This window comes from Botrytis porri (genome assembly GCF_014898465.1).
Source record: "Botrytis porri strain MUCL 3234 chromosome Unknown BPOR_011, whole genome shotgun sequence".
Classification (NCBI taxonomy): Eukaryota; Fungi; Ascomycota; class Leotiomycetes; order Helotiales; family Sclerotiniaceae; genus Botrytis; species Botrytis porri.
Window position 1 is genome coordinate 1,082,153 of NW_024066085.1, and position 13,154 is coordinate 1,095,306.

At 42.3% G+C, this 13,154-nt stretch overlaps 4 protein-coding genes across 4 annotated transcripts; 3 read left to right on the forward strand and 1 right to left on the reverse strand.

The window, feature by feature from the left end:
• Nucleotides 1-1,346: 1,346 nt before the first annotated feature.
• EAF01_008355 (uncharacterized protein) lies at nucleotides 1,347-4,465 on the reverse strand. The gene is made up of 2 exons (XM_038916611.1): nucleotides 4,230-4,465; nucleotides 1,347-4,152 (listed from the first exon to the last, which is right to left on the reverse strand). The coding sequence occupies exons 1-2, from the start codon at nucleotides 4,299-4,301 to the stop codon at nucleotides 1,480-1,482; spliced, it is 2,745 nt and encodes a 914-aa protein (XP_038767973.1). The 5' UTR covers nucleotides 4,302-4,465; the 3' UTR covers nucleotides 1,347-1,479.
• A 298-nt stretch (nucleotides 4,466-4,763) lies between these two features.
• Nucleotides 4,764-6,116, forward strand: EAF01_008356 (uncharacterized protein; the record flags this gene model as incomplete). Its single annotated transcript, XM_038916612.1, has 4 exons — nucleotides 4,764-4,911; nucleotides 4,973-5,233; nucleotides 5,285-5,903; nucleotides 5,960-6,116. The coding sequence occupies 4 exons, from the start codon at nucleotides 4,764-4,766 to the stop codon at nucleotides 6,114-6,116; spliced, it is 1,185 nt and encodes a 394-aa protein (XP_038767974.1).
• Nucleotides 6,117-6,902: 786 nt separating this feature from the next.
• On the forward strand, nucleotides 6,903-8,420 carry EAF01_008357 (uncharacterized protein; the record flags this gene model as incomplete). Its single annotated transcript, XM_038916613.1, has 4 exons — nucleotides 6,903-6,987; nucleotides 7,155-7,425; nucleotides 7,484-7,527; nucleotides 7,579-8,420. 4 exons carry the CDS (start codon nucleotides 6,903-6,905, stop codon nucleotides 8,418-8,420), a joined length of 1,242 nt encoding a protein of 413 aa, XP_038767975.1.
• Nucleotides 8,421-8,888: 468 nt separating this feature from the next.
• Nucleotides 8,889-10,252, forward strand: EAF01_008358 (uncharacterized protein; the record flags this gene model as incomplete). The annotated part of the gene is made up of 3 exons (XM_038916614.1): nucleotides 8,889-9,260; nucleotides 9,312-9,612; nucleotides 9,670-10,252. 3 exons carry the CDS (start codon nucleotides 8,889-8,891, stop codon nucleotides 10,146-10,148), a joined length of 1,152 nt encoding a protein of 383 aa, XP_038767976.1. The 3' UTR covers nucleotides 10,149-10,252.
• Nucleotides 10,253-13,154: the final 2,902 nt, after the last annotated feature.

Sequence of the window (13,154 nt, forward strand, 5' to 3'; positions counted from 1 at the left end):
AGGAATTTGAGGTGTTGGAATGGGTCTTCAATAGGTGAAGTGTGGATTTGTTGCGTTGGTTGCTTGGAAAAACTTTTTTTGTTTTTTTTATTTGTTTTGGGTATAGGTAAGGTCTAAGACAACATGCGTCATTGGTCAGTCTATTCCGTACTAGTATGTAATTGACATGAACAGTTCAATGACCTACCAAAAGTTCTGGAACTTTTTATAGAAGCTCTACGAGGATAATAGCTAGAATAAAAATGAAGAAGACAATTTGAGGTGAAGGTGATAGCGAAGACAGAAGTGAAAAGTTTGAGGATGAGGGATTTATATTCTTTTTTTTCTTTTTCTTCACCGTAAGAAGGGGAAGATAGGATAACTTACTATTCTTAATAAATTTTCCCAATTATCAGATCGCTCGATCATTTAACGATGGGCAGCAACAGCTTTCTTGGCGGAAAGAGCATAGGCAGGTAGGTGTGGGTTTCGTAGTAGGGCCAGATAATAATAAGGTTCGTAAAGGTTGGTAAAGGTTGGTAAAGGTTAATAACTTATTAATATTCATTCCCCTGCCCCGCACTTGCCACATAGAGCGGTGAACCCCACCAAAAAGTAACACAACAGGTCTGCTTACCTAATTGAAGGAAATCAAATCCATTATTGTTGGCTTCACTTCAAATTCAACAAATCATCTTCGTCATCCACATCATCCACATCATCCATAAAACGTTTACCAGATACCTAGTGAAGTGAGACTGAGTGTGATGTGAAAGAAAACTTCCCACATGTGATTGGCCAGCCACAAGCAGGAAGTATATCCGTCGACATATGCTGAATGCACTCGCACTCACATTTGCATGTCATATATCTATACCTAGGTAGGTACTCACTCATACTTTACACTTAGGTACCTGCAGCCATAATTAAAATCGGGCAGTATTCTGTTTCACTCAACGTCCTCAGACAAAACACAAAGGATAGGAACCTTGAACAACTTATTGTGACATAAGTATGCGCCTTTCATGCGATTTGAAGATGGCAAAGACCTCAGCTTATCATTTTTCTTTCTTGCTGTCTATTTTTCACGAGATTCTGCATTCAAATGGCCACACATACATTCACGGCGCAAGCTTGTGTATCTATGTTGGTGATACAGACCGTTATTATTGGAACGGGGAAAGACGAATGCCGTGCATTGATTCTGTCTAGTAGGTATACTGCTTGCCATGACTGGGAGCGTTCTCACCATATACCAATCCCAATGAGAAACATCTCCATATTCAATTTTACCATTAGCTTTATCCATTCTAGACATTTCCTCGATCATCATTATACCACTTTCCAATGTCACATTCACACCTCTGCCCTCGCTTGAGTGATGTATTGCCACCAGAAATCTGAGTGTGGGACGATACAATTTGCGTTGGATGGGGTATCGAGTTATGTATGGTTCTCATCATTAATTATTATTGTGAATTTCGTCTAGTTTTCATGGACCTATGTATCCAAACCCCCTTCGATCATCTCTCCCAACACATCCCAGGCCTTCGCCTCCTCCCCTCCGCTTGCCCTAGCCACCCCCCTCAACCCACTCCCTACGAACCGAACCAACCTATCAAATTCTCCTTTCATTCTCTTCAACTTCTGCGCGTAGGATTCGATATCACGATCTTCCAATCCGGGTGATAAGATACTCAAATCCACTTCCATTTCATCTTCCGAGTCCTCGTCCCTTTGCTTTGCAAGACTCATCCTCATCCTCATCCTCATGTTTGTCGATTTCCGCGGTGTTGGGGGCAAATCTAGGGACGCTAGTGATAGATCCATGATCTCCTGTTGTTTTTCCATTGACTCTTTACTAACAGCCGCATTTGCAGCCTGGGCATCTTCTAGTTTGATACCCAGATCAAGTATCTTGATGATAGTCTTGTGAATGAGCTCGAGCTTACTACCGAGAAGACATTCATCGGTAATACGCTTGATGAACGAGGTATGGACGCGAATCATTGCATCAATGTCCTCGACTTCTTGGAGATTCTGATACATTTTTTGGGAGCGTTGTTCTATTACTAAGGATGTGAGGTAGTAGTACAGAGTGTAGTAAAACCAGAGAAGACGAGTTCGGAGGGAGTAGTAGAGAGAACGTTCATCGGTGGTACTGGTTAAATTATGGCGATCGGAGACTAGACGTTCTCTGGAGAGAATATGAGAACTACGACGAATTTGGAAGAGAAAGGTAAAGATTGCCTGATATGAGGGTATTGTTTGTGGAGTAAGTATTATTTGGACAGGCCAAGAGAGGTGATATATAGGTTCGATTATGGAGAGTACCTTGACTGATCTTCGACATCTATTGATATCTCGACTCCTTTGTGAAAGAGGTCGGATTCGCAGTCGAAGTCGTTCTGGGATTATGGTTGGATTGGAACCAATTGTACTTTGTGCGAGCTCTGTCAATGAAAAACGATCATTCCAGGAAGAATCTAACGTATCTAACTTATCGAAAATGGATGACATGAAGCTGGATGAATAAATACCATCGGCGATGAAGTAGACATGAGATAATGCATCGAGAGCATCATGTAAACCACAAGAGTCGAATAGAGTTTGACGCAATTTATTTGAGGTATGATGATGCTTGCTTCTGATCCACTTTTCGAAAGCTACATCAAATAGCTCGGAGAAAGGGGCCAAGAAAAATTTCGAGGTATTGCATACGGAATCAAAGTCGAGCTTTGGCTCTATTTTCCTCTTCAATCGTACAGATTCGAATTGATTTAGCTGTTTCAGAACAACAACGCTTTTGCCAGTATTGAAGATTCTCTCCGCAGCGGTTTGAAGGAAACTCGGAGCATGTAATACGCCACTTTGAGTCTTGCGTAGCTTAAAGCGAGACTGCCAAATTGAAGAAGGATCTGAGTTTCCAGTAACTTCAGAGACAAAGAATACATTATCTCCACTGCTGAGCTCACCTTCCTCCATCCATGATCTTATTGGCCTTAGGTAGATTTGAAAACACTGAAAGAAGATCTTACCCATGAAGGAATACATATCATCATCTCCAGCCATTTGGGAGGTGCAAGTTTCGTTGTATAGGAACTCAAGATACCGGAAAGCATGGGCATACGGATCATGCTCAACTTTTTTGATAATGTCTGCCAGTCTGCCAAGAGGTTTGGTAAAGTCTGCCAATTCGTTTTGGAGACTTAGAAGACTCACAACAACATCTTTCGATGGAGCGACAAATTTACTCTGTATGTTAGATAGCCTAGTGTCCAAATCCATAAGCCGCTGAGAAATAGATGATTGTAGAACCTGTAACAATGGGACATTTTGAGGTTCTTGTACCCAGGTTCGAAGGACAGCTAATGCTGAGCCTTGGGTTGCAAAGGCTTCCATTAGTATATCATAACCTTCCGGAGTCAAATGCTTGAAGGTATAACCCTTCAGGGGCTTAACAATCCGAATATCACGAGGGTTTGGTTCGAAAAGAGAGCTCAATGATCCAGCAAACATGAACAGAATTTCTCGTACCCCCTGAAGTTCGGTGATAGGTTTTCTAACAGTTTTTAGCTGGATGCCATTTACGCTTGGTGGTTTCTGCCAAAATTGTGCCTTCCTCAATTTATTCAAGGTGTCCTCCTCAAGTGTATTCACGATGAAATCTTGGGGTCTCCTGTTGTTGTAATCATCCAAGCTCGATTCTCCTGTTGATCTGGTCGACTCTGACAATTGTGGTCGAGTATCTCCAAAGGTATCCTCATCATCATCAGAACTACCCGCCCCAAAATCGACATTTCTCCAAATACTTTTTTCACGTAGCAGAGGATCCTCGGCAACAAGATCTCGCCATTTCAAAGGGGGTTCGGTCTCAGGGTCCAATACTTTGATCAATTCCAGATCTTCAATCCTCGACTTAGAAACTGGCTTATTCGATAGTTCAAGAAGTAGATGTAGAATTTCGGATGTCCATTTCAATTTCAATTCAGGTAGTTTCTGCAAACGCTCCTTGAGCGCATCTGCGAGTGGATCTTCATTATATACTCGAAACTTTTCGTCCAGACCTTCAAGTCGATCCTGGATATCGAATTGGTTCGTTCGATTGTAGTTACCATGCCTGAGCGCTCGAAGAGCAGTTTCTCGACAAGTATTGAGCCTGGCAGGATCAGACTAAACTGGTCAGCCTCTTGATTCTGAGGGTATTTAAGCAGTGAAGAAGATGATCCAATAAAAACAAGGATGTTTACCTGTGGAGAGAAGGAAGTGATTAATGTGACAAGCTCATCCGTTAAAGCTCCCAGCTTTGCAAGATGCGCCATTATATTACCTCATTAGCAGGCTTGTCTCTATGATATAATTCATAAACCTTTAATCAATGATATACTGGATGGAAGTTCACTCGAAATGGTGAGTGATAGTAGGGTTTATACACTCCTGATCAATGGTGTTCGCTGGTGAGATTCATCGAATGCTAAAATCAATATAAATATACCAGCGCAATATAAATATCGCTGGTATATTTATTCCGCACGCGCTTTAGAAAGAGAAGACGCGATAACAGTTCAGCCTTGAATACAAGGCTGTTATCGTTTTACCTAAACCTTACCTATTCGAATTTCCCTAGTACCTTATTATTAGTCTGCAGGTGTGACAAGGCAAATCCCATCCCCTTTTTTAGGGTCTTCAGTTAGTCGGTTTTATTTTCCATGATCTTACGCGGCGCTGGAGCTTCAATGACTTTAGGATTTCGACACATCTTTTGAAGCCAGAAAATCATCAATATGGCTGTTGCACGCCCGATTCGAGTCCTAGGCTTATTAGCCATAGGATTATGGATGTTTTTCTTATATCAAGTCTTTGGTCCACCAAAATCAGAACTTGGGCCTGGGGATACACTTACCAATATGGAAAGAGATCCTAACCTAGATCGTATGCGCCGAATCTCCTTCAATGCCAATTACTTTGAATTTCATGCTAACAAGTTTTATAGCTACCGGGGAACCAGAAGGTGTATTATGGAGAGCTGATCAAGGCTATGGACTAGGTGCCGAGGGAACGAGTCGAATCAATGCTACTCTTTTATCTTTGGTTCGCAACGAGGAGGTTGATGGTATGGTTCAGGCTATGCGAGATTTGGAAAGAACATGGAACCACAAGTTCAATTACCCTTGGACATTTTTCAATGACGTACCATTCTCAGAGGAGTTCAAACGTCGAACTTCTGCAGAAACGAAGGCAGAATGCAGATATGGTATGCAGCCCTGCCTCTGATGATATCTGTCAACTCTAACAATCCTAACAGAAGAGATCCCCAAAGAACATTGGGAAATGCCCTCATGGATCGATCCAGAGCTTTTCGAAGAGTCAGCAAAGATACTGAAGGAGAATGATATTCAATATGCCAGCATGGCGTCTTACCACCAGATGTGCCGATGGAATAGCGGTTTATTTTACAAGCATCCAGCCATGGCAGACATGCAGTTTTACTGGCGTGTCGAGCCAAAAGTCCATTTCTTTTGCGATGTCGACTATGATGTGTTCAGGTATATGCAAGATCAAAACAAAACTTACGGATTTACCATCAATCTCTACGATGCGCCTCAATCGATTCCATCCCTATGGCCCGAAACCACAAAATTCTTGGCCGCACATCCAGAGTACATACACGATAATAATGCAATGGGTTGGGTTACAGATAGTGCGCGCAGACCAGAACATAATCGGAATGCAAATGGCTACTCTACATGCCATTTCTGGAGCAATTTCGAGATTGCCAACATGGATTTCTGGCGCAGTCAAGCATATGAGGATTACTTCAACCATTTGGATCGTGCTGGAGGTTTCTTCTATGAGCGATGGGGAGATGCACCAGTTCATAGTATTGCGTTGGCACTTTTTGAAGATTCGAGCAAAATTCATTGGTAAGTTTCGAGACCTTTACGTGAAATTCGTGACCATGACTGAACTTTTCCTACAGGTTCCGTGATATCGGTTACCAGCACATTCCTTACTTCAATTGCCCCAATTCGCCGAAATGCAAAGGTTGCCAGGCGGGACGATTCACAGACGGAGAAGCCTGGCTACACAAGGAGGATTGTAGGGCAAACTGGTTCAAATATGCCGGTATGGGCTGAACAAGGATGGATTTGGGAGTGACCAAAAGGGATATAGATGGTGATAACGGTTGACATATTGTATTTAAGTGTCTTTATGATGTTTGAAAGTTTAAAGCAGGCAAGCATTGGCAGGGCGTTTGGTAGGATTTCGGGGAAACATGACAAATTATTAGAGTATAATATGGCACGGCTCATGAATTACATATACCAGCAGGAGTGCTCTTGGAAAGCGACACCCAGGTAGAATATCGGTTAACAATATCCTCAATTCCTTTCAAGCAGATTGTATAGCATTATTCCAGTGATTTACTGGGCGGGAGACCGCTTTGTTTGTGTAGTGAATGTTTCTTTACAATGCCATCAACCCAATAAAGCGAGTATTGACGGTCCGACGGTTTAGTTTTTGATGAAAAAATATCCCAAAGTTTCGCAAAATCTTCCGACTTGAGTGGTTACCGCGAATATCTCCAGCAAATGCTGCCGAGGTTTCTCCCTCTCTATATGTCTCGATCGAATTAAGAGATTGGGCAAAACCCTCTTCGGAATCAGTCGTGTCTGGTTCCGAGGCCTGCAAGTCTCCACGCGGGGCTACTTATGGAGAATTGCAGCAACGCCGAGGTACCTTGTGCCGATCAAACGGAAGATTGTTGTATATAGAATACCTAGAAACAGGTTTTCTTTTCCTGTTTCCTAGATGAGCTAGTTTTTGGTGCGTAGTACATACTGATCTTTGACTGCAGTATTTGTTTCCGTGCTCTTCTATTCTCCTGGACCGCCTTTCTTGTGATTAGGCTCGACGACAAGATGTCGAACTTTGAGGACATAATCAGAGAAGCTTGCAATAGCAGAGATATTGCAGGTGCGGTTCTGGTAGGGGGAGATAGCTCCGGTATGCATCTTTCCTTGATTCAACAAATTAGTTGGTGACTTGTGTTCATTAGTGTGGACACGAGCACTATAATCCTCGAGTGCCCATTCAATACAGTTCTCAAAGCTTATTGGATGTCTTTTCATCTTGTTTTGGTGTCAACACATTTCAGCGATTAATATGTCCAGGAAAATTCGATTATGCCAAAGCCTTTGGATCTCAGTCTCTTAAGGATCCTTCGAAGCCCATGAGTTTGGACAGTGTCATGTGGTTTGCTTCCTGCACAAAACTGTTTACAACCATTGCGGCATTACAATGTGTTGAGCGAGGACTGTTGAATCTCGACGGTGATATCTCTGAGATCTTGCTAGAATTCAAGGGTGTACAGATCTTGACAGGTTTTGATGAAGAAAGCGGGAAGCCAATTTTAATAGACAACCATAAACCTATAACGCTTCGGTTTGTTGTCCTCGCGGTATCCTAAATCAATACAAAGCATGAAACTAATCATAATAAGACATCTTTTAACTCATTCATCGGGACTTTCATATGATGTTTTCGGTAAGTAGTATAAGTTCTAAGCGTTCAAGGAAATAACTAAGTTCGTTAAAGATCCGTTACTATCACGGTACACAGAATATATCAGTAAAGGCTCGCCTATGCCCACAGATGGGGAAGCTTTAATCAAAGAACGCTTTAAATTCCCACTTCTCTTTGCTCCTGGTGAGTCATGGACTTATGGAGTTGGTATTGACTGGGCCGGCCAGATGGTAGAAAGAGTCAATGGCAACACCTCCTTGGAAAGATACTTCAGAAAGAACATATGGGGGCCTCTTGGTATGGACAACATAACCTTTCATCCGACTCAACACCCAGAGATTTTCTCAAGATTAATCGCAATGAGTAAACGAGAAGGAGGTGTCACTCAGTATGGAACAACGGACAATCCCACGGGTAAAGCCAAATATACCAGTCAAGTACCATTTGATCCAGCTACCAAAGATTGTCAAGGAGGCGCTGGGGCATTCGGAAGTCCTGTTGATTATTTCAAGTGTTTACAGAGCATCTGTGCCAATGATGGGAAATTACTAAAATCGGAAACTGTTGATGAGATGTTCAAGCCGCAGCTGAGTGATGCCTCAAGGAAGGGCTTGATGAAGAAACTTTCTGTGCCAGAAGTTAATGAAAGTTTGGGTGCATTTCCCAAGGGGTTGAAAGCGGACTGGGGCCTCGGAGGTATAATGAATCTAGAAGATATAGGTGGTAGAAGCAAAGGCTCGATCGCCTGGGGAGGATATCCAAACCTTCAGTGGTGGATCAATCGCAAAGATGGGGTCTGCGGTATATGGGGCTCGCAGCTTATTCCACCTGGAGACCCAAAGACAAATCGATTGTTTACTGCTTTTGAGGACGAAATCCATAGGAGGGCGGGTGTTTCTCGGGAGAAGTTGTAAGGTTCGAGAGTTTATTGGTAAGTCATTCTTTAGAGCCTGCTGTAGAGGCAGTATATTTAGATCCTATCTCTTTATACAATCAGTGAATGTCAAACTCTACCTCATGATGACGATGTTTCTCTGTGCAGGGGTTGTTTCCTTGTCAAAAACATTATATACGAAGCACATCAAAGGTTTCATTCACACAGGAATTAGTGGTTCATTTTTAGAGACGATCAAAAACAAATGCAAGAATGACTTTCAACTTTTACATAACTTCCTTCTTTCCCTTCTCAGTCCTGCAAATATGTATTCGCTGCTATGGTCTCGGCGTTTCCGTATGAAAATAGGAAAGAGCCATCTACTCAAAAACCGAGGAAGACATGAGATTCTCGGATTTTGACCTTTTCCAAGTTCAACTACTTGTGACTTCTACAACTCACAGACCTATGAACAACATTTTTATCCACCAACCTATCACCCATCAAAATGTCCGTCACGACGTTAAATGGCCAACCTACACTTAATATTTCCGGTCCCGGCCAGACCGCTCTCTCTCGTCTCGATCCGCTCAAAAAAGTCTTCACCAAGTCCCTTTCCTCCATCCCACAAAAAGTACGAGGTCATGTTGTTGCTGTAATTGGCGAACTTATTGGCACAACTGCTTTTCTATTCGTCGCATTTTCCGCAGCTGAAGTCGCTCTCGCGTCTGCAAATGATAATAAAGGCGATAAAGTTAGCTACGAGACGAAATCGATTAGTACAACACAGATATTGTTTATAGCGTTTGGGGCTGGGATAAGTCTGGTGGTTAATGCGTGGACTTTCTTCCGTATTAGTGGAGGACTGTTTGATCCAGCAGTGCGATAGTAATCTGAGTCTAAGTTTTAGAGTCTGTACTAACTGTGAAAGGTCTCCATCGCATTGTTCTTCGTCGGTGCGATCGATCTAACTCGATGTGTCCTACTTTGTATAGCACAATGTGTGGGTGCAATTGCTGCTTCGGCTATGGCTTATGGTTTATATCACGGAGGTTTACATACGGCAACTACACTTAAGCCTGGCATGAGCCCAGCACAAGGAGCTATTCTTGAGATGATACTCACATGTCAGCTCTGCTTTACTGTTCTCATGCTCGCGGCCGAAAAACATGAGGCTACATTTCTAGCACCGCTGGGTATTGGATTATCTGTGTTCATAGGGGAACTAGCCGGTAAGACGCCCAGATCAACCCCAAGAGGTCTATCAGACTTATGCTAATAAAACCAAGGCGTCTTCTGGACCGGGGGCTCCATGAATCCAGCTCGCTCCCTCGGTCCCGCAGTTATAACTCTAAGTTTTCCGAGCTACCACTGGATCTACTGGGTCGGCCCTATTGCAGGTGCTGGCCTAGCAAGCATAATCTACAAACTGATTAAAGCACTCGAATATGAAACCGCACAGCTTTCCGAAGCCGAAATACACGCTCATCCTGTTGAAGATTCAGAGAAAGCATCTGGACATACAGGTCCTTGCGAATGTATGTGTTTCAAAGTGGCGGTTCAAGGACAATCATCGGCCGCAAGTATGCTACAGGTCGCTGCGACGGATGCGAGAAAAAGCTCGAGTGTGGTTGCGACGAAAAGTACGAAGAGTGGAAATTCAGAGGTAAAAAAGACTGAGACGGTGGTGGAGGAGCCTGCGAAGGCTCAGCCGAAGGCTCCCCCGGCGGCTGATGATGGTTTCTTTGGGGAGATGTATGCAGATTGAGTGAAAACCTACAACATGGTTGTAGGAAGAGTATTGGTATTATTTTTGTGAAAAGTTGGACGATTGTATTATAAGATTGGTTTAGTGAATTATTGAATAACTTCTTCCCTTTTCGAATGATTGAGATACTTGATGAAAGGTTCTGTGTAGATATGGGAGGTTTAGTCGAAATTATTGTACCTTGATTATTCTAGATATAAATTCTACAATAGATTTTCTTGCACGTTTGTATTTCATCGTTGCGAGTTTGATTCCGACTTGGACATCGACCCTTTCGAATATGCGAGAAACTCACTTTAGTCATTCATTTCATACACATCGCCCAGGATAGTAATATGCTTCATGTCTACTTTTTGAAATCCTCCTCTCACGTATGTGTACCTTGACGAGAACAAATAGATGCTGATGAGTTGATGAAACTAGTGTCTTATGTGTATTCCTGCATATCACTGATGGAAGCTAGAGAATGTAGGCCGCCTAGGTGAATGGAGAGTCTCAATGAGTTGAGTATTCGTCATGTCTTGCACATTTTATTGAACAGAATATAATGATAATACAAGAAAAGAACTCGACATTATATATGCACTCAAATTTATACAGAGCAGTGAGAAGATACGCACAGAGAACATCAGATAACAATGTGTCGATTCTTGTTTTCTGCATATATTCGCGTTCAATTTGGATCTGTACCTATTTATGTATCTTTATAATATAGACGAAAAGGAATGGAAATGGCAGTGCTAGTGCCAGTGACAGTTAAGCTTTTGTTCAATGAAGATTTCCACGCGAATTGGCAAGATTGAAATTTGAGGGAGCTCACTGGAATGTGCGATGAAAAGATGTTATATCGACTTTGAAATCTCTCCTAAACTTGATACATGGAGCTATCATCTGATCGCCAACAGTTTCTTTCCCTATACATCATATACTATATTAAATATGCATAGCTCATACAAGACACTCAGAAATCGGTCAAGATCTCGTTCATCTAATCCTTTAGGTTCACTCAATATCGGGGATGATGATGTAGTAGCTAGACAGTCATCTAACAATATCTACTGAGCCGACATTCATAACAAAGGTGTTTAGGAAGTCAGGTGCGACGAGTTTGAAACAAGAAACCCTCCTGTTTTGTTTATGGGAGACTCCCATTTCGGGAATATGGGGAGAGAACATTGTACTTTAGTATATACAAAGCTACTTTGACGATACACTGTTCAAGTTCGGCGAAGAGAATTCACTTGTATCGAGAAGCGAGGTTACAGACGAGAAGACTTGATAACTTGTTGGGGTAAGCACGATCACAAAGATATTGTTCTAATCCTATGACTTGAATTGAATGGTTAAAGACTAGAAAAGTGAAGTATAAACGTTTCTTCATTAACGGATTAAGATGAATACCATTCGACTTGCTACCTACTTCCAATAGCTATCTACACATGTTAGATCAAGACCCCCAAGAATTAGAATACTGCTGTGAGATTTATAATCACAAGGTGGAGATTTCTATTCTTTCTACTTCCTCCCAAGAACACCCAGATAGCATCCTACAACACCCCCTACTCCACATAAATTCCACCGTAAATCCGCAAACCCATCAGGAAACCCATCTGACATGAATAATCACCTATCCCTCAAGGAACAAACAAAGCAGTGGCTCAATCCCAAACGCGATCTTCGAAGGAACATACGATGTCTCCTCTTGCCAGCCAACACTGTACAAACATACCTTACTAACTTTCTTAATTTACGAAATATACGGCCCAACAAACCAAAATCCATGTACAAAAGTAAATGGTAGATTCCTCCCTGCCACGTATCTCACGTCTATAACTGTATTGGGACATTGTTGGATTGATGATGATGGACAAGGAAGGGGGAAGCGCATTAGAGGAAGTCAGGCTCGATTTGATATCGGAGGCTACGAATGTTGCGGATTAATTGGCATAGATCTAGTAGAGTCCAGTATCTAAGGGTTTCTCTACACCATAGGAGCAAATAGTTTGTGTGATGATTTGCACAGCAAGCTTCACCTCATAATTGGTTATACGTATATGCACTTGGCAACGAAAGAAGAAGTTATGCGAGCGAGTGAGCGTGTAGAGTAAGTGTATCTATGAATTGAATCGACTGAGAAGAATACACACATCCATACACATTTCCATACACACATACATCCATACATAAATCTAGTATACTCGAGCCTCCACGATATCGAATTCTGCGAGGTGGGTATGTGGCACAAGAAGTGAGTCAAGGAAAGGAATTTGTAAACTACCAACTAGAGAATCTAGAATATCAACAAACAGATGATTGCATCATACAAAGTTTAAACTTTCCATCATCCGAGACTTTCAGCCCGTCTAGGCGCAGCGCTTGGATCGGAAGACCGTTGATAATTCAATAGGAACTCCATACGATACGTGCACGAAGAGATGTGCGATTTGAACATAAATGATGTGCCGAAGGCAGAGCAGGCCAGAGCATATGACTGCCACGGAGTGATGATCGCAAACAAACCGTTACTCCCACAGGAAACCCAGAAGCGCCATGCAACGAGAGACGTGGCAGTGAGGCGAGTCTTGGAAGGTTTGGAATCGGGAGATCCAGTACATGGCATGGTGGTGGAGATCACGATTGACGAGACTTCAAGTTAGTTTGCCTGCTGATGCGTTCGTGATGGAAATAGAAAGTGCTACGATCGCCCTTTTACATACGTACATGAAAGACATTGTGAGGCATGTAGATCACTGTGGATACAACAAACGGTGAATTTGCTATGATCATGGAGTTTGAGCTACTTTCATCATTAATTAAAGCAACATAGGATTTCACGAAATTTCTTGAAAAAAATTAAAAATTAAAGGAAGATTATGTACTCGATACAATCTCCGTGTAGCCATCCATTCAAAGCATTTTAATAACCGCTTTCACGTACATACATATATATGTCTGAGTTTCAGGAGCACTCACATGCGGCGCAGACCTTTCCATCGGAAGTAGAAC